Below are 18,842 nucleotides of genomic sequence, written 5' to 3' on the forward strand. Positions count from 1 at the left end.
TTGGGCAGTAACAGCTGTGTCTCTGCTCACATTTTGGTGCCACTCCCAACCCCTGAGGGGAGAGAAGGGTGTGACTTTAGGGTGGCACACCTGTCTCAGAAATACTGTGAGACTCCAGGCCCAGAGGGCAGAGGCAGAAGCAACAGGGCTGAATCAGAGTCCTGATCCTTCCCATTGTCCAAGTCCACTCTGGCCTGGAGGATACTGGAGGTTGCCAGCTGCCAGGTGCAAGGGATGTGTCAGAATTTATTTGGGGGAGACTGGAGGGGCCTAGAAGGACATTGCTCAGCCCCAGGATGAGGTTTCTCTTATTCTGTGCCCTTGCCCTTGTCTGGGACCATTCTCATTGGACTGCACCAGGGCCACAGTGTGCATGTCCTGGAGGGAAAGGGAGGGCAGGCCAGAAAAGCATCCCAGGTGTGAGGGAGTGGCACATGGGTTAAAATCCTAGTGCAGGCTATCAAAGGCTCAGGGTCCTTCATTTCTTTGGCTCTAGGATTTAATGCTGTCCCTGCCAAGTACCCAGGCTATGCCAGTAGGGCAGAGAATTGCCACAGCCACCTCCAACAGAGCATTCTTGGGTTTCCATGCCTGTAGGGCTCCTCTACTTCCAGTGACTATGAGAGCAGATGAGATTTGGGGGAGAAATAGTGCCTTAAACTAAGTCAAACTGCAAATGTGTTTCATTTTAAAGAAATGGGAAGGAAGAAGCAGGGCTGCTACCAGGGGCCTCTGCACTGGAGCCATGTGAAAGAGCAGGGGCAGCATCCATCTGGGTTCACAGGTGCAGTGTGAGGGTCTGTGCAGACACTTTGTGTCCTAGGGGAGCTGGCAGGAGTATCTTCAAGGCAGCTTGGGGCTGGCTGGATAACCTGAGGCCAGTCTGGGAGGCCAGAAGCTCATCTTCTAGCATCACCCTCCACAGCCTTGTTAGGCAGATATCCTTTTGGAATCCTTGAAGCTGTCTTAGGACAGGACATCTGCTGATGAGGGTTTGTTTGTCCTGATTCCGTGTTTCCCCCTGTGAGTGGCCTCCTGTGCCTGAATGTCAGCTTCCAAACACTGGGGGTCACTGGGCTGTGGGGACTTCCTGGCTGCTGGGCCAGTGACGCGGTTGTAGAGCAGAGGGTATATCACTACCCTGGGATGCTCAGGCCTTTTATCTGCACATGGAACCTGGGTTGGACCACCAGGAGGGGTTCCTACAACCACCTCCATCCCCTACTTCCCACAGAAGGAGCTGTCAGGCCTCCCATAGTCTCCCTGGTTGGGATTCAGGAGTGGGCCACCTGTTAAGTTCTGAGGCTGTGGAGGTAGGCAGCAGGTGTCCTCCATAGTTAGGGACTCTGTTCCATGCTTTCCTAAGGAGGGCCTGATTCATCTGCATGTCCTCTGTGGGCTCCTGGGCCCTCTTTGGGGGTGGATGTTATGTGACAGTAAAAGCCAGTTTCCCAAGTGGAGAAGAGCCAAGATGAGGTTTTGCATTTCTGCTAAAGAGAAGAAGCTGATTGCTTCTCCTGGACAGTTGCAGGTGACAGGTCATTGAGTAATATGTATCCCCCTACATATTTGGGGATAGGCCCTTTGTCCCTAAGGTAATGCTGAGGTGGGTGAAGCTGTCCTAGTGCATCAGACACAGTCAGGATAAGCAATACATCTTATGTTGGACACTATTGCGTGGAGGAGCCATAATTCCAACCTTGGAATGTTCCTGCTTTGGTTTCTGAAACAGTTGGCAAGGCCACCAGGCACACACTGAATCTTGTTCTGGGTCCTGCAGAAGTTGCTATGTATAACATGGAGTCACTTTGAGTAACCCATGGTAGCCTGAATTATAGCTAGTCACCACCTGTGGCAAGTGACAGAACTGCCGCCTACATAGAGGGGACAAGTCAGGTCTGGTGTCCCTGTCTATCACTCCCCACAGCATTCAATGAAGTCCTGGAAGGACTTCAGGACTATCAACGTACAAAAGGACACTCAAGGATATCTCCTGGCAACTTTCACAGAATCTGAGGAAAGTCACTCTAGAACCGAGGCTACCTTTGGCTGAACCCTTGCTGGCTATGAGAAGCTGACCGTGGAGCTTGCTGGCTGTGAGGAGCTGACCATGGGACTTGCTGGCCTAAGGTTGGGTTAGCAGGTAGAAGCTGGCAGATCATCATTCCTCCAGAAAGGCAGTAGGCAGTGACCTCTGTGCTTTGGGTCTAGGCACACTTTGTTCCTGAAGCAGTTGAAAAAAGAAAGAAATGGAAAACTATGCAAAGACCAGGGCCTGAGGCAGCTGGTTGGTTGCCCAAAGCTGATGTGGCACAGCCAGCCCCCAGCCTGTGTTTTTGGAGTGCATTTGGGCTATGGGGCATCGCACACATGCTGGCCAAGCTCCAAGTGGCCTCATGGGTTAAGTGAAGTTGCTAGTGATCTAGGTTTGCACATGAGGTTTCCAGAAAGGTTATAAGTGCTAAGTCATGTTTAAAATGCAAATTGTGTTGAGGATTTTAAATACTCTCATCCAGACACTGAAGTGGCATGCTTATAATTCAGCATTCCAGGGGTAGACCAACCTGCCATTCGTGGGGGAATCACAATTCCCTGTTGAGAAGGAGCAGGCCTCCAGCACTGCTGTGGCCAGGCTCAGAAGCCTGATGTTTCTTTGGCCCTGTACCATGTTAATTTCACACTCTGGGCACAGCCAGGCTGATGGTGTCTGGAGAAGACAGACAATGAAAGATAGAAAACCAACATTGTGTCCGTCTTTGGACACTGTGTCAATGAGACTCTGGTTGTTTGTTTATGTGACACAGTTCTTGTGTGATTGATTTCTTTTCTCCTTTCTTTGTGAGACACCTCAGAACTTGGGCAAAATTTCTGGGCCTTAATAGGACCCCAGAATAGTGTTTTGACTAGAAGTTGAGGTTCCCTGATGAGTGATTTCTCTCTCCCATCTCTCTGGGTTGCTGTAGGTCCTTCTCACTCCTCCTACCATGGATCTGCATCTCTTTGACTACACAGAGCCAGGAAACTTCTCTGACATCAGCTGGCCATGCAATAGCAGCGACTGCATCCTGATCGACACAGTGCGGTGCCCCACCATGCCCCACAAAAGCATCCTGCTCTACACACTTTCCTTCATTTACATTTTCATCTTCGTGATTGGCATGACTGCCAACTCTGCGGTGGTCTGGGTGAACATCCAGGCCAAGACCACAGGATATGACACCCACTGCTACTTCTTGAACCTTGCCATCATGGACCTGTGGGTGGTCATCACCATCGCCATCTGGGTGGTCAGCCTGGTGCAAGACAACCAGTGGCACATGGGTGAGCTTACCTGCAAGGTCACACACCTCATCTTCTCTGTCAACCTCTTTGGCAGCATCTTCTTCCTCACATGCATGAGCATCGACCGCTACCTCTCCATCACCTACTTCACAAGCACCTCCAGCCGCAGGAAGAAGATGGTACGCCACATCGTGTGCGTTCTGGTGTGGCTGCTGGCCTTCTGCCTGTCTCTGCCTGACACCTACTACCTGAAGACCATGGTGTCTGCTTCCAACAACGAGACCTACTGCTGGTCGTTCTACCCTGAGCACAGCATCAAGGAGTGGCTGATCGCCATGGAGTTTGTCTCTGTTGTCTTGGGCTTCATTGTCCCCTTCTCCAACATCACTGTCTTCTACTTTCTCCTCTCCAGGGCCATCTCAGCCTCTGGTGATGAGGAGAATCAGAGTATCCGGAAGATCATCTTTTCCTATGTGGTGGTCTTCCTTGTGTGTTGGCTCCCCTACCACGTGGCAGTGCTGCTGGACATCTTCTCCATCCTGCAATACCTCCCCTTCACCTGCCAGCTGGAGAACACGCTCTTCACAGCACTACATGTCACACAGTGCCTGTCCCTGGTGCACTGCTGTGTCAATCCTGTGCTCTACAGCTTCATCAACCACAAGTACAGGTACAAGCTGATGAAGGCCTTCACCTTCCAGTATTCTGCCCAAATGGGCCTCACCCAGCTCACCAACACCACCAGAGTGTCAGAGACAGAATACTTAGTTCTGGAGCAAAACTGCAAATGACCTGCTGTGCAGAGGCCATGTCATGGAGCTTGTGAACATGGCTTATGGTCTTCATAAGAGAGCAAGGGAGCTTTGGGTCTTGATGCCCAAGTGACATGAAGAGTAGAAGGCGTGACATTGTGCATCTTCCTCTCTGTCCAGTGCTGTGTGTCAAAGTCAGCTTCAGGAAATGCTTGACTGGACATCTATACAATAGAACCTTCTGCTCTTCCTGAAATTTTTATATGTTGAATTGTATTTAAGTCTTCATTTTCTCACTATTGGCATACTGCATAAGAAATATTGGAAAGTTAAATGTATTTTAATATTGCATGGGAGGTATAATCCTGACATACTCAGATTGCTGTAGTTTTAAGATTAGTTTGACTTTAGTTTTACTAAGGGTGTCATTTTTAACTAATTTAAAGTTATGTATTTATATACATGTATACGCATATATATAAATGTATACCATTCTTCACTGAAATAGGATCTTTATAAAAGTTTTATATCTCTGTGGTGGGTTGTATTTGCACAGGATATGGAACAAAAATGGCTTCATAATGCTGTTTGGGACATTAATACTTTTGCAGAGTTACATTTAAAACAAAAGAAACTGTTACAGGCTACAAACCTGTGCATACGATGAACAGAGTCCTCTTCATCTGTAAATTATTTCTTTAATAAAGAACTTCGTTTCCTAAAAGTTCATTCCTGAAAGTGTGGAAGTGTGCCCAGCATTGAGGTAGCATTCATGATGTTCCTATGTGGACACATCTAGCACACACAGTCAAGCTGAGTAAGAATAAAGAGAGAACTGCCACAAAGCAAACTGGATGGTTAATGTGGGTGAGTGGCATGGAAGGCACAGCATTCAAAGTGCTGAGTGTGTTTTAGAAACTCTTCACGTGGTGGTGTGTTGGGGAGGGAGGTGGTGGGCAGTGAGATGTCTGGAAGCAGAAATGCAGGAAATGTGAGCTTGCATCGGCCAGGGCTCCTCTGCTCCCAGCACCAAGTGACATCCCCTCATGCAATCCATGCTGAGGGTTGAAGGCAGTGCTGCTTTCACATTTTTAGCAGACCTAAGAAAAAGCTGCACAGGAAATGCATATTTTCTATTTACCATAGACCAACTAATTACATTTGTCCCCTGTTATCTGTCCCAAGATCCCCTGAAACCTGGAAAGTACCTGACTCATTATGTATATTTTATGTATTTACTACGCATTCTCCTAGACATACACATCTATAGTACAGTTTAATTTATAAAGTAGACGCAGAGATCAACAATTATGAAAATTAGAATAACTATATAATTTTCTGAAATAAAAGTTATTTAAAACTTAGGAATTATGTATTTCTAGAGTATCCCATTTAGCATTTTGGGGGGCTGCAAGTAACTGAACTGCAGAAAGTGAGCCTGTATCTAAGGGAAGGCTATTGACTGTGCTTGAGGCAGTAACCAAACTCTGGCTTCTGCATTTCCACATGAACCTTCACTGTGAGGACTCCTTGGAGGAGCACACTCAGAGCCACAGGAACCACAGACTTCTACAGACCTGGCTTTTGGGTGGGAGCTCAAGGAAGTGTCCTTCCCACATTATCCCAGGTGAGGCCATCCACAGATGGGTCTTCTTGAGATCCAGGGGCTACTGCCCTTTTGTAAAGTCCCTGAACATGTGGGCTCATCCAGACTCACAGCCCAGGGGTCCCTGGGGGCTACAGATAGCACCACTTGCAAAGGCTGCACAGACTGAGTTCCGAGTCCAGGCAGTGTGGCATGCTGACTCCAATACGCTTGACACATGTCCACAGGTGCAGGCACACTGTCATGAATGCTGTAATAATAGCAGATCAATAAGTGAAAATGCAAGAGAAAGGAAAAATAACACAAGGAGCACACAAAGTTGGGGAAAATCATGACGTGATAACAGTTATTACCATGAAAATGGGGCCATGTCTGCCCTGAGGCTTCTAGAGGTCAAGTTCAAACAGAAAACTCCCAACCAGTGAATTGAGGAGAATGGAGAACAGAAAAGCTGAACTTAAGTTAAATGTTCAGGCCCCTCCCACTCAGTATGAACCCCTCCTAGCCCCTCCTAGGAGTTCAGGTATGTAGATGCATAGTGCTGGGTTCAGGTGGAGTTCCTTATCCATTCATAGAAGTCTCCTGTGCCACCCAACTTTAGTGACTTCTATTGCCCTTGCTGAGTGGGACCATGGACTACTTTCTTACCACTCTGTAGAGCCGGGTTACTTACGCCCATTCTGAGGTGCAGAGCAGTTAGGAGGTTTGTGGAGAGCAGGCTGTGCTGGATCCAAGCCATTCCACACTATGCAGAAGAGCACTGCCCAGACCTGAGCTACCCTGTTTTATAAAGCAGCAGATTTCCATGGGCTACATACTTCTCAGTGCAATGAGGCAGAATGACTCATGCCTTGACAGACCAAGTGGAAAACCACTAGATGCTGGGCATACAGAACTTATTGGAAAGAATTAACCCAACTGGGCATAATGATGCATGTCTGTAATCCTAGCCTCACAGGAAGCTGAGGCAGGAGTATCACTGGTTTCAGGCCAGCCTAGGCAACTTAGTGAGTTCCTGTCTCAAAATAGAAAATAAAACTCAGACAGGTAGCTCAGTGGAAACATGCCATGCTATGAGGCTCAATCCCCAGGACCACACACAAAGAAATAAGAAAGAAGGCAATGACCCAGCTGTGCAGCAGCAGCATAAGGCACAAATGGATTCATAAGTGAATCAGGTTAGTAAAAAATTACTCTCCGTTCATTCACTAAATTAAATCTGATACACATGGACTCCTGGGCACATCAGAACCTCATCCAGGAAACCAGGACCATGAGCTTACAAGACACTACAGACTCATCACTGGAACACCAGGAGAGGCACTTGGGACTGTGGGAGTAATATTTCCTTCTTCATCTTGTGTTTTAGTAATCTGACTTTTTTCTCATTTTCCTTTCATTAGCATGGGCAGAGGTTTATCTATTTTATTTTTCAAAGAACATCTTTTTTGTCTTGTCATTTATTTCACTTGTTTCTTTTGTTTGAATTTCATTGGTTTCAGCTCTGATTTTATTTATTTACTGTCTTTACTGCTTTTGGTGTTGAATTGTTCTTTTTCTAGAGCTTTGAGATGCAGTGTTAGAGATTTTGATATGTTGTATAAGTGTTCCCATTTACCTCTAAGAATTTTTTTGTATTTCATTTTTGATTTCTTCAACTGTCCATTCATCAATCAATAGTGTATTATTTAGTCTCCATTTGTTAGATATTTTACTTTATCATTGATTTCTAATTTCATTCCATTGTGATCTGAGAGAATGCAAAGTATTATCTGTTATTTTGTAATTATTAGGACTTCCTTTTTGTGTAAGATATGGTCTATTTTAGACAATGAGGCTTGCTGTGGAGAAAAAAAGTACATTTGCTCATTGATGGATGAAATATATATATAATATCTTTCAATTCTAAATTATTGATGGCATTATTTAGTTCTATGGTGTATTTAATTTGATTTTTTGGGAAAAAAAGATTCTGCTAAGTGGAAAAAAGATGAGCAACTGAATTGGAATAATATTTAGAAAGGTCATACCTGACATAGGATTTGTATCTGGAATGTATAAATGCATAAAGAGATGTATACACAATTAAAGTTATTGAGGTGTACGTGTGTGTATGTGTGTGTGTATGTGTGTGTGAATTTATGGATAGAATTTTATTTTCAAAACTAACCTTTAAATTATGTTTAATTGCAAGTGAATATTTATGTTGTTTGAAACATTTTGATTGTTTTGTGGTCCTGGTAGTTGTACACAGGGACATGTGTGTTCTTTGCAAGAACAACAGCACTTACATCACATCCCAAGCTTTTGCATGTTTGGAGACAGGATGTCTATATATTCCCTGGCTACATGGGAAAATGACATCAGCCTGCCTCAGCATCCCAAAGATCTGCAAACACAGATGTGGCCCTCTTCAGCCAGGGCATATTGAGTCATTTAGGGAGTAATTGGACTGAACCAATACTTCAGAGACACTAGAAGTTATCATGGTCAATGCATATGGAAATTTTTTCTGCTGAAGGAAATATTAAAATTACAATGGAAACAAGGAACTTCTCACAGTTTACTATGTTATGTTGTAATAATAATTTTCCAAGGAACACTGCACATCATTTTTTGTGTTCACACACACACACAAAAAAAAAAAAAAATCACAATATACCTTTACCAGTGATCTCCATGCTCCTTTACTTTCCTTCCTCTTCATTTATTGTATTGGGATGCACACTGTTTTTGAAGCCTCCCTCCTTGTGACTATTATACCTCACATATACTGTCTTTGCTTCCCTGGTGCTACCTCATCTATTGATCTGCTTTTGTACTGGGTAGTAACTTCTTTCCCTGTAACTTATGCCTTAACCCTCTCTAGTCCCTTAGAGTATAGACTTCAGAGGGCTGCTTTTCCATCACAATGCTGTCAACAGTTTATATATTTCCACCCAAAATTGGGTGTGAGGTAAGAGTCTGATCCAGTATCAGGTGCCATGGAGGGTGACTGTTCTAAACGTAGGGATGTACAGAGACTTGATGAGTGATGGGATCAGCCAGAGGCAGGGAATGGTGAAAGTGCAAAAGGCTCGATCATTAACACAGAGACAAGGATTAACTCTATGTATTTGTCTGATAGGTAATACAGGTATGATGTTGCTCATGGCTGGCCTGTTGAACCACATCCCCAGCCTTCCTTACCATGTAAATATTCTTGCAAGGAAATATGGACCATTTTGGGTTAGCACCTAATCTATCTTCAGGTTCCTTTCTTGTTTTCTGGAACCTAGTCTGAAGCTTAATGCAGCTTTGCCTGAGCAGATATCAACAGTGGTCAAAGGCATTAGGGAACAAAAAATACAAAGAAAACCAAGAATGTCCATGAATCACCCCAAACTGTCCTAATCACACTGAGCCATTATTCAATATTGCAAAGAATGTATTTGTTCTTTAAGTAATTGTACTATTGGATTCCTTGCTATAAGAGCTTGGTTCTTACCCTATAACATGCACTCCATATACTATTCATAAAAGGAAGTTGTGTTAATTAGTGTTCTGTTGAAAAAAAAATGAGAGGAATAATGAAGTTTAACTGTATAATAAAGAACTAGGATTGCATATAACTTTAAACAGAATATGTGCATGTTTGTGTGACACACACACATCAGTTATTTATTCTTCTAATATCCTTTAACCAGAACTTCCATGGTGTACTTTTCATTGATATTCTTTACTTAGTCCACAGTCCCCTTAATAAAGGATAATCTCCTTCTCAAGTTCAATTCTGCATTGCTCATATTCTGTGTCTCATTAAAGTGTGTGACCCAGTGTCAAACTTTCCTTTATGAGAAATTTCATTCTCAACTGTTAGTTTGCCTTTTAAGTACATAACAGTTACTTTTCTGGCCTTTCCAGCTACCTTTTCAAAGAGAATCTTTCTCAGAGTCCATTTTTTAATTTCTTCTTTTCGTATTATGTAATTTCCCTGGTGGTTCATGTTCATTTTACCATTCCTCAGATTATGAGTTATATGAGGACAGTTCCGAAATCTCATTTCTATGTCTAACTTTTATGTCTTGCATTTCCAACTGTCTAGCATATATTTCCAATTAAGTGTTCAGCCAGTAGAGCAAACATAGATATTCATACATTGGAAAGATTTTTAAGGCACTTAATAGAAGACATTGTGCTAGGCATTATAATGACCAGTAAAAAGCATAAGGCTCCTGCCTCATGAAGCTTATATACTATGGGTCAGGAATTACCTAAAGGCCCCATGGGAAGGGGAACAGAAAGTCCAAGGATGTAAAGATCAGGATCTTTCTAGCTGAAGGGGGAAGTAATGGAACACATAAGAAGCAGGCACAGGATTGATTTGCATGACTTGTAAGCCAGAAATGTTTAAGAAAGCTTGGTCATCTTTGCCTTGGAAAGGTTACTGTGGATCTGGGAATGTATCACATGTTTGGAGAGCAATGGTGAGTTAAAGACAAAGGTTATTTGGAATGTTTTGTAGACAAAATGGACAGGATTGGGTTATAAGTGAATATGGGGTGGCAGTTAAGAGATGACATGAATCATTTCAAGGCTTCTGGGCATGGACCACTGGAAGGATTGTGGCACCATTCACTGAGGTGGGGACTGTTGGACAAGGACCAGGGGTAAAAGCTAAGATAAGTGCTAAATAGGCAGCTGGTTATCTTGACTGATACTTTATAGTATCTGGTGTGGAGATGTGATTTTTTAAGTTTTATATGATGATGATAACAAGGCTTGGGTGTGATTTCCTAGGAAAAGAGTATATAGTGAAAAGGAGCAAAGTCAAGACAAAAACTCCAGAAACTAAGGCCTAAGTGTTAGAGATTGTGCCAGAAGATATGGCTGAGAAGGAGGGGCAGAATAGCAGGAGAAAAACCAGTGGTGGAAGACAATGTTTTCAGAAGAAGGAAATACTCAACATTGTACATGCAGCTCAATGAATTAAGGAAGAATTCCAAAATAGTCAAAGGACCTAGTGGAGTAGAGGCCTTGAGAAATTAATACTACAGATGGAATGATGGTGTGGAAGCCAGTTCAGAGATACCTGAAAGGGAGGGAGAGAGAATAAAAGGAGAGGGCCAGCATATGTAGCTCTGGAAGGAAGATGAGTTAGGAAAGATGTGAGGAGGAGACATGGGATCCATGGTGGTGTGTCTTAATTGGAGCTTCTGGGACACGTTTAAATGTGCATGGGAAGGGTCCAGTTAGGAGGAAGATGGAGATTCATAAGTTTTCTGAGAGGACTTTGGTTCGAATTCCCAACTCTCCACTCTTCCATAGTCCTCTCTGATTACCCCAAATGGAGATTCGTATTCCAGTACAAGTGAGAATACAATTGTAATCAATATTTAAATTTAATTCTTTCAGATTTACCCAAATAGAAATTAAAGGTGTTTACTGAGAGTGATAAAAATTCTGTGAATGTTTATGTGTGAATATGTGCACATTCAAGCGTGTTTGGGAAGGGGTGTTTGTAAAAGTTTCAAGACTCTAGGGAAGTAGTATAGTCATATGTCACTAATTTGAAGTTTTGAAAACAATTCCAAAATCAATTTCATTATTCCTTTATCTTTCACATAAAAAAGCGCACACTTTGAAAACATTAAATTGTTATCACAACTTGAAGCAAAACAATTTGCAGGGAAAAAAGGAACACTTTTCCATTTAAATCAGTCTTGGTATTTGCAGGTAAGACAGCAGATGTCATCAAACTCGAATGTCTAAACTTTTGTTTATCAAATGTAAATACAAAAATACTTAAGGAAAGCAGCTTACATCAAGGAAGAGGTCTATAGCATGCTGTCACCCATACTTAATAGTCCACATGGAACTCCTTCTTAACAGAGACTTGGAAGAAGGAATGTGAAAGAATGCTAAGGAAAGCCATCTACCCTCAGGGGTAGATGGGGTTTCGTCATGGTCCACCATTCTGTCCTGAAACACTGAAGTTTGTTTCCACAATGCTGACAGGATGCCTGTAGAGCAAGATTGGCACAGAGTCAAAAGAAGAATTGCTGAGAAGACTGGATCATGAAGAAATTTCACTGTGACCAGAATCTGAAAAATTATATACAGTACCACTGGGAGCCAAAAGATGACCTGCATGAGAAATAAAACGACATAAGTTAGACATTCTAGGTTCACAACATCAGAATGAAGTTCACCAAATACAAGCAACAAAGAAAGTAGCCTTGGATTATCACCATTGAAGTAGGGTTTCATTAACAAAGTGAATACAACATTAATGTAAGTGTTTAATCTGATGGAGCTAAATCATGTAATTAAATGTTAAAAAGGGACACATACATCTGTGTTTGAGTGTGTGTGTGTGTATGTGTGTGTGTATGTATACTGTCATAAGTGTATTTATACTGTCATAAAAGCTATGAAATGATGAAGAAACCACGGCATAACTTGAGTATTTTAGCTCCCTTGGCTTTGAATTACACTAGTATTATAACCCATAAAGGGACACTCAGTCTGGGGGCAGTTACACACACACCTGCAATCCCAGCAGCTCTGAAGGCTGAGGCATGAGGATCATGAGTTCAAAGTCAGCCCCAGCAAAAGTGATGTGCTAAGCCACTCAGTGAATCTCTAAATAAAATACTACGTAATACTGTGGATGTGACTCAGTGTTTGAAATCCCCTGAGTTCAATCCACATCACCCTTCCTACCAAAAGTAGAAATTGGGCTGGAGACAAAACACATTAGTGCTTGCCTAGCATATACCCATGGCCTGGTTTGAATTCCAATATTGGGAAAAAATAAAAACAACTGAGTAGACTTGAAAGTGAGATTTTTTCCAAACTTCAAAGTCATTAATCTTGTTTTTAATTTTTAGAGTGATAAGTGCAGCAGAGAAAAATTCAACTGAAGATTGTCTTCAAAAACAATAAGAAATAACACCTGAAAAGTGTCTCTTTGGAATTTTGCTACTCATTTTTCAACATTAAGAATGTATTAGCAGTATGGGGTTGTGGCTCAGTGGTAGAGTGCTCACCTAGCAGGTGTGAGTCCATGGGTTTGATCCTCAGCACAAATATAAATAAATAAATAAAAGAAATGTATTGTTTTGAATCACAACTAAATAAAGAAATGCATAAATAACTGAAGAATGTGTTAGCTGAACCACATGAAAAGATAATTGTTTAGGATACAAGGTGTACTTTCCCCAAGACCATCATTGTAAAATGCCTCAACACATCTCCATTTCCTGTCCTAAACAGATCATATAACATTAATGCAGAAGAGCTCTTTGAAAACATAAAACATGCTGATACTCCAGATTTATTTTTTCATTATGTTAATATGAGTCTTGATTATCTTTTGTTGTTATTTTTAAAGAGACTACATTTTAGGTAATCAAAATCTTTTCTTTCTATGGATTCATTCTTATATTAAAAATAGTTAATTTTCTTCCACATAATTCTCCAGATTCACCATATCCTTAAATCTCCTTTGTTACTATAATATTTCTGAAAATATCAAGGAAGAGGCTTGTTTTGATGTGTTGAATAGAAAAGAAAAGCAAACTTTCTCAGGATTTACTTTTTTCTTTTCTATAGTGTATTAAGGACACCACAGTAGATACATATCCTAAATATATTATTTTTATGTATAAATATTTAGAATATATATATATATATATATATATGTATTGTAAGTGCTCCTAACTGAAGTATGTTTCCAACTATATAATAATCAGGTACTTACTCATTTAGAGTTTACACCTGGGTTTAAAAGATTTAACATATTCTTATATGAAATATCTTTTTATAAACAAAAACTACAAATTCTAATAAGCAAAATTTAAATCCCTCCCTGAAATTTTGCAAAAAAAAACCCAAACCCAAACCAAAAGCAAAACAAAACAAAACAAAAAAAAAAACAATATGAAAGAAAACACTGCTTAGAAAAATCATCATTCAGATGGAACACCTGACATTGGAGGAATTCTCCCATTTCCTTCATCTATTGAGATGAAGCAAAACTGGGGTGGGAAAGAGAGGAATCATCCCATGGGTCAGTGATGCCTTGGTTTTCTAATTACTGTTTTCATTCTCGAGAGAAGAGGAGGTACTGGTAAATACTCAGAGCCAGAACATCTTAGCTGACTCCACTACCACCTAACAATCAGATGAGAAATGAATTGAGACATATCCACCATTTAACAAGGGCCTAGAACAGACACCCACACAAAATGCACAGATGCCTGAAATATATACAAAGAAAAGCAGTCATTTGTTGAGTGAGTGAAATCTAATATTTGATTAACCTTTTAGATCTTCCTTGAAATAAAACTAATTCTTAGCTCTTTTACTAATGATTGACACCTACACTTTAAATTAAAGGGCAGGAGGAGGAAGGGACATGGAGAGTTATGGGGAAGAAAATTATCATCTATTTTAACATAAGAAAGTATCCATATAAGGAGAATATTTATATTGCCTAAAACACAAGACCCATATTAACACAGTGGAAATATAAATCAGGAACATCAGTATTTTTTGTTTCCAAAGAGCTCTTTTTCTGTATTAATGTTTTTTGATCAAAATTAGTTAAAAGGAATTTTCACATAAAGAGTATCTTTTATACACAGGGCCAATATAAACCTTAAATTTTAGAATGATTTTATATTTATTAATTTAATTCTATTAAGTATAAGAATAATATTAAAAAGAAATACAAAAAAAATTTCCAAGTCTATTCACAGAGGGAGGGCAAAAACTCCATTGAACATCATAAGAGAGATAATTAAAAATTATTATAATATGGATGGAAATGATAGCTGTAAAGAAGTGGGAATGATGGAGAAAATCAAAGGGGCAAGGGTTAAGAGGAACTTTCTCAAACAGTGAATGAAAGAGCTGATACTTAAACAAGCACAAGAAAGAGGAGCAGGAGACACCATGCAAAAACACTGTGTCATAGAGACAATGACAGAAGACCTCAGCAGAGGGGTGGGCCACTGCAGGATCCAGTAGCATGAGGATTTAAAGTGGCTCAACATTATTTTTCAGAAATAAAGAAGTCAAATTTTACTTTGAAATAAAATTATTTCATTAATTAGAATGGGGAAAATTTCCTCTTATTACCTTTAAGTTACTATTTTATATAACATTGCTTTAAATATATTATACTAAACATAATAAGATGTCAAGTAATTTTTAAAGCACATGTAATTTCATAAATCCAAAATGAGCTAAAATATATTGAGATATTCTGTATAGAAAGTGGGAGACAGCTTCATATGTAGGCACACATGCATTATATAAAATATGGCTTAAAAGCTGTTTTTAGCTAAAAGGAAGACTGATCATCTTCCAAATAAAAATGTCAGCACAGGAGACAGAAGTCAGCCAGCAGGGAATTTAGGAATACATATCTGTTGAGACTAACAGCAATGAAGACACATGTAGTTTGATTTTTTCAGATAGGAAGAATGACACAAAATATTTAAAAGAGGACTGATGTCAAGTAAAGGTGTTCTTTTCTCACATTCCCATAAAACTCAACAAGATACTTGCTGGTCAAGAGGAACAGGGAAAGGATAGAGTTCGTGAGTGCTCCAACACATTAATAATGTCCAACTCACAGAATGCAGGAACTCCATTACTGTCAAATAATTTTATCTAAACAAACTCTTTGCTATCCATCCCCCTTTTAAAATTTCTTTAGTTTTATTAGCATTGTTTCCTTCTACATATATGTAGAAAAAGAGAACCAATCCATTACATAAAACTTACTTGTTTTACTTTCATATAAAGGGCCTAAGCCAGTAGATAAGTTACTTTTTTAACATTTTTTTTTAGTTATAGGTGTACACAATATCTTTATTTTATTTATGTGGTGCTCAGGATTGAACCTAGCACCCAAACATGCTAGGTGAGTGCTCTACCCGTGAGCCACAACCCCAGCCCTAGATGAGTTATTTTCAATGGGAAAAATTAAAAATATTTTTTGCTGTTTAACATTCAGGCAATAGATGTATTCTCATTGCTCCCAAGTTTCACAATCAGTGATTCAATAAAAAGAAGTCACCTTCATGCCTACCATGCACAAGGCCCAGAGTTCCATCCCCAGTACCATAGTAGAATAAAAAAGAAACATAATCACTTCCACACAGATCACATAGCTGAAAATATTGTGACTATATTTCTACAATTCATTGATTATAAGGCAAAACTAGTTGAAAAATCATATATGAGCATAAACTCATTACTAGAAAAATTAAGTTACTAAATGTGTAACTTGTACATTTATTATTGTTCTAAATGAAAAATGCCTTTGTTTAGTGGGCATTGATTGAGACTAGCCCAAGGAATTCTACATGCTAGTCAAGCGCTCTTACACTGAGCTATATTCTGAGGTCCTTCTTTTTTAAAAATATCTATTTTTTAGTTTTAGGTGGACACAATATCTTTATTTTATTTTTATGTGGTGTTGAGGATCCAACCCAGTGCCCTGAGCATACCAGGAGAGCGTGCTACCACTTGAGCCACATCCCCAACCCTGAGGTCCTTATTTTTTATTTTTAAGAAATACATGTCTCTTTGTTATCCAGACTGGTTTAGAACTCCTGGGCTCATGATCTTCTCCCCTAGTCCTCCTGTGTAGCCAGGACTAACTACATATGTGATCTATCAAGTCTGGTTCATAGTTAGGCCAGCCTTTTAAAATGCTGAGGACCTACACCTCAGGCTAAGTTGTGGCCCACTCGGTGGTAGCATTATTGTTTTAAATAACAGCTGAATATGTGTCTGGGAACCATATGGGCTGTGGATATACATGACAGTACAACATCCAGTCCTGTGCCCTCTGACCTGTGAGGCCCCAACCCCTCAGGTTGCACATTGCTTTGTGAGTACTTTGGTAAGAAAACAAGCAATGCAAATTTGAACTGCATCTGCCCATGTTTCCTGTAAATGACTACTGGCTGCAGTGGAATAAAACCAAACAACTTGAGTGTGTCCATCGTCTTGTCCTCTGTACACTAACTCAGCTGGACACAAAGACTTCATCAAGGACAGGGGAAAGGTTAGTGCGCTTGAGGACTAGAAACCTACTTGTCTACACTGGGCCTTATCCTGTCACCATGCATGTCACTGCACAGGAAACAAACACACATTGTAGTCAGAGTTTGCAACCATTTCCAGAAAAACTCACGTGTGTTGGTTGCTGGCTCACACTACAGAAACATCATGTGAAGACTCTCCTCATCCATCTCCAGCTCCAGATTGGACAGGTACTGCTTCACTTTTAGAGCTATCTGCCCATCTTCATAAAGCTTTTTGGTGTTGATTAAGGAACTTCGGCATGCCCACATTTTAGGACCACCTGTCTGAGCCACCTCCAGCACTGTTGCATTTGTTCTACCCTGGCTGGGAGACCTGAAGCATGGAAAGGTCCATATGCAACTCATTTGAGCATGGGGTGATTTTACCTATTGGAAACTTCCAGAAACTATATACGAATTCTACATTTGAATGGTCACATGCCTCATTCCCTAAGCAAACTGTTAAATGGATCAAAGAATACTGTAGATGATAAATCTTTTTTTGTTGTTGTTTAAAAAGAATTACACACAATACATACAGAACAATGTGTTTGGAACTCATTCTGATTCAATTAGGAAATTCTAATATTCTCCTCTACAGAGCATTCAAGTGTTTATATAGAAGTCAGAGAACAATTATATAATTAAGCTCATGAAAGAATTCAAGGCTTTAATCATTAAGCCTTGTATTATCTTTTTTTTTTTTTTTGAGTACCAATAAGTCTTTATTCATTGATTTTCCCAGGGAGAGGAGAAGAAAGGGAAGAGTCAGCATGTGTGTTATAAAATGATTAGAAAATAGGAAAGGAAGAAAGTATCTGGGTACAGCAAAATCAAATCATAATATAAAACACCCCAATGGTGGGGGGTCACCAAAGCCCAAGGGGGCTTAGTCTCCTGTATTTCAGGAATGAGGGGAAGAGATCAGGGAAAGAACAGACAGATACACACTTTCCCACCCTCCCTCCCTCCCTCCCCATAAAATTCAAGATTTCACACAAAGCTTTGGTTTCTAGCAGTAAACACAGAGCTGCATTCGTCCGTCTCCTATTAAACAATCTTGTGGCCACTTTGACATAAGTTTCTTGCACCTGAATAAAAGTTCCTGAGTGACTTGAACATACATTCATATTTTCTTTCCTGGTCTCCTGACCCCACTTTGTAGGTGGAAAGCCCCCAATTGCTTCTCTCTACTTTAGAATTACAGATTAAGTAGGTTTGATCCATGCAAACAGTAGTGTGGTATTTGGCATGAATTGCATCAAGAGCTGGTCTTGACTCTGGAGGTTAGGAACAAGGGGCAGGGGATCCCAGCTTCTTTAGGAATTCTGCATAAGTCATTTAAGAGTTGTAGAGACACTCAAAGGATTAAATGTGTGTGTAGGTTTTCTTTTGAGGAAGAAGGTAGGATAAGAGTCAGGCTTTTAGGACAGAAGATCTGGCCCAAAATAGCAAACAGGGAAAGAGGAACATAAAAGATGGTTTAAGACCCCCATTTAAAGAAGAGGACCCCCCAACTTATGTTTCAGATCCTTTTGCCTGGTGCAGAACCTTCTGTCAAAGATGCTTTGGCTATTTTTCTCTCAATACAAAAAGAAGTTTGTAAACAATAAAACCCCAAAAGAACATGGAGAAAGACCAACACATTATATTTACACAAACTAGGCCACCTAGCAATCACCAACTCAGAGACTCAGTAAAGTCCTACAAAGCCCAGACAAATATAATAACTAGAGGGGGGCAGCATCTGGGGGAGACAAGAAATCAGGATCAGACACACACCACCCAATGCGTTCTATTGCATTTATCCCGTTTCAACACAGTGAGGTAGGTTTGTGGTGATCTCACAGCATGTAAACAAAACCCCCTTTCTTTCCTCTTTTAGCTACCTTGACACTACTCATAATTATTGCAGCAGGGCAGGACACTGGCTCTGGGCGCCACAAAGAGTCCTTGCTATGGGTCTCCCTGGAAGCCAAGAGTTTTGGAAGGTTAAGGAATTTAGCCCTTTATTCATATAGCCTTCCTAGTACAGCACAGGGTGGGATAAGGGTACTAGTCTTTGAACTCATCCTTACTCTCTTTTTTTTAAAAAAAATTAAAACAAAAACATAT

The 18,842-nt window shown here is 40.5% G+C and overlaps 1 protein-coding gene across 1 annotated transcript; it reads left to right on the forward strand.

Annotated features, from left to right (window-relative positions):
* The first annotated feature begins 2,984 nt into the window (after positions 1-2,984).
* LOC143389576 (atypical chemokine receptor 3-like) lies at positions 2,985-4,073 on the forward strand. The gene has a single exon (XM_076842546.1). It carries the CDS (start codon positions 2,985-2,987, stop codon positions 4,071-4,073), a length of 1,089 nt encoding a protein of 362 aa, XP_076698661.1.
* The last annotated feature ends 14,769 nt before the right edge of the window (positions 4,074-18,842 follow it).

This window comes from Callospermophilus lateralis, unplaced genomic scaffold (assembly GCF_048772815.1).
Source record: "Callospermophilus lateralis isolate mCalLat2 unplaced genomic scaffold, mCalLat2.hap1 Scaffold_63, whole genome shotgun sequence".
In the NCBI taxonomy this organism is placed as follows: Eukaryota; Metazoa; Chordata; class Mammalia; order Rodentia; family Sciuridae; genus Callospermophilus; species Callospermophilus lateralis.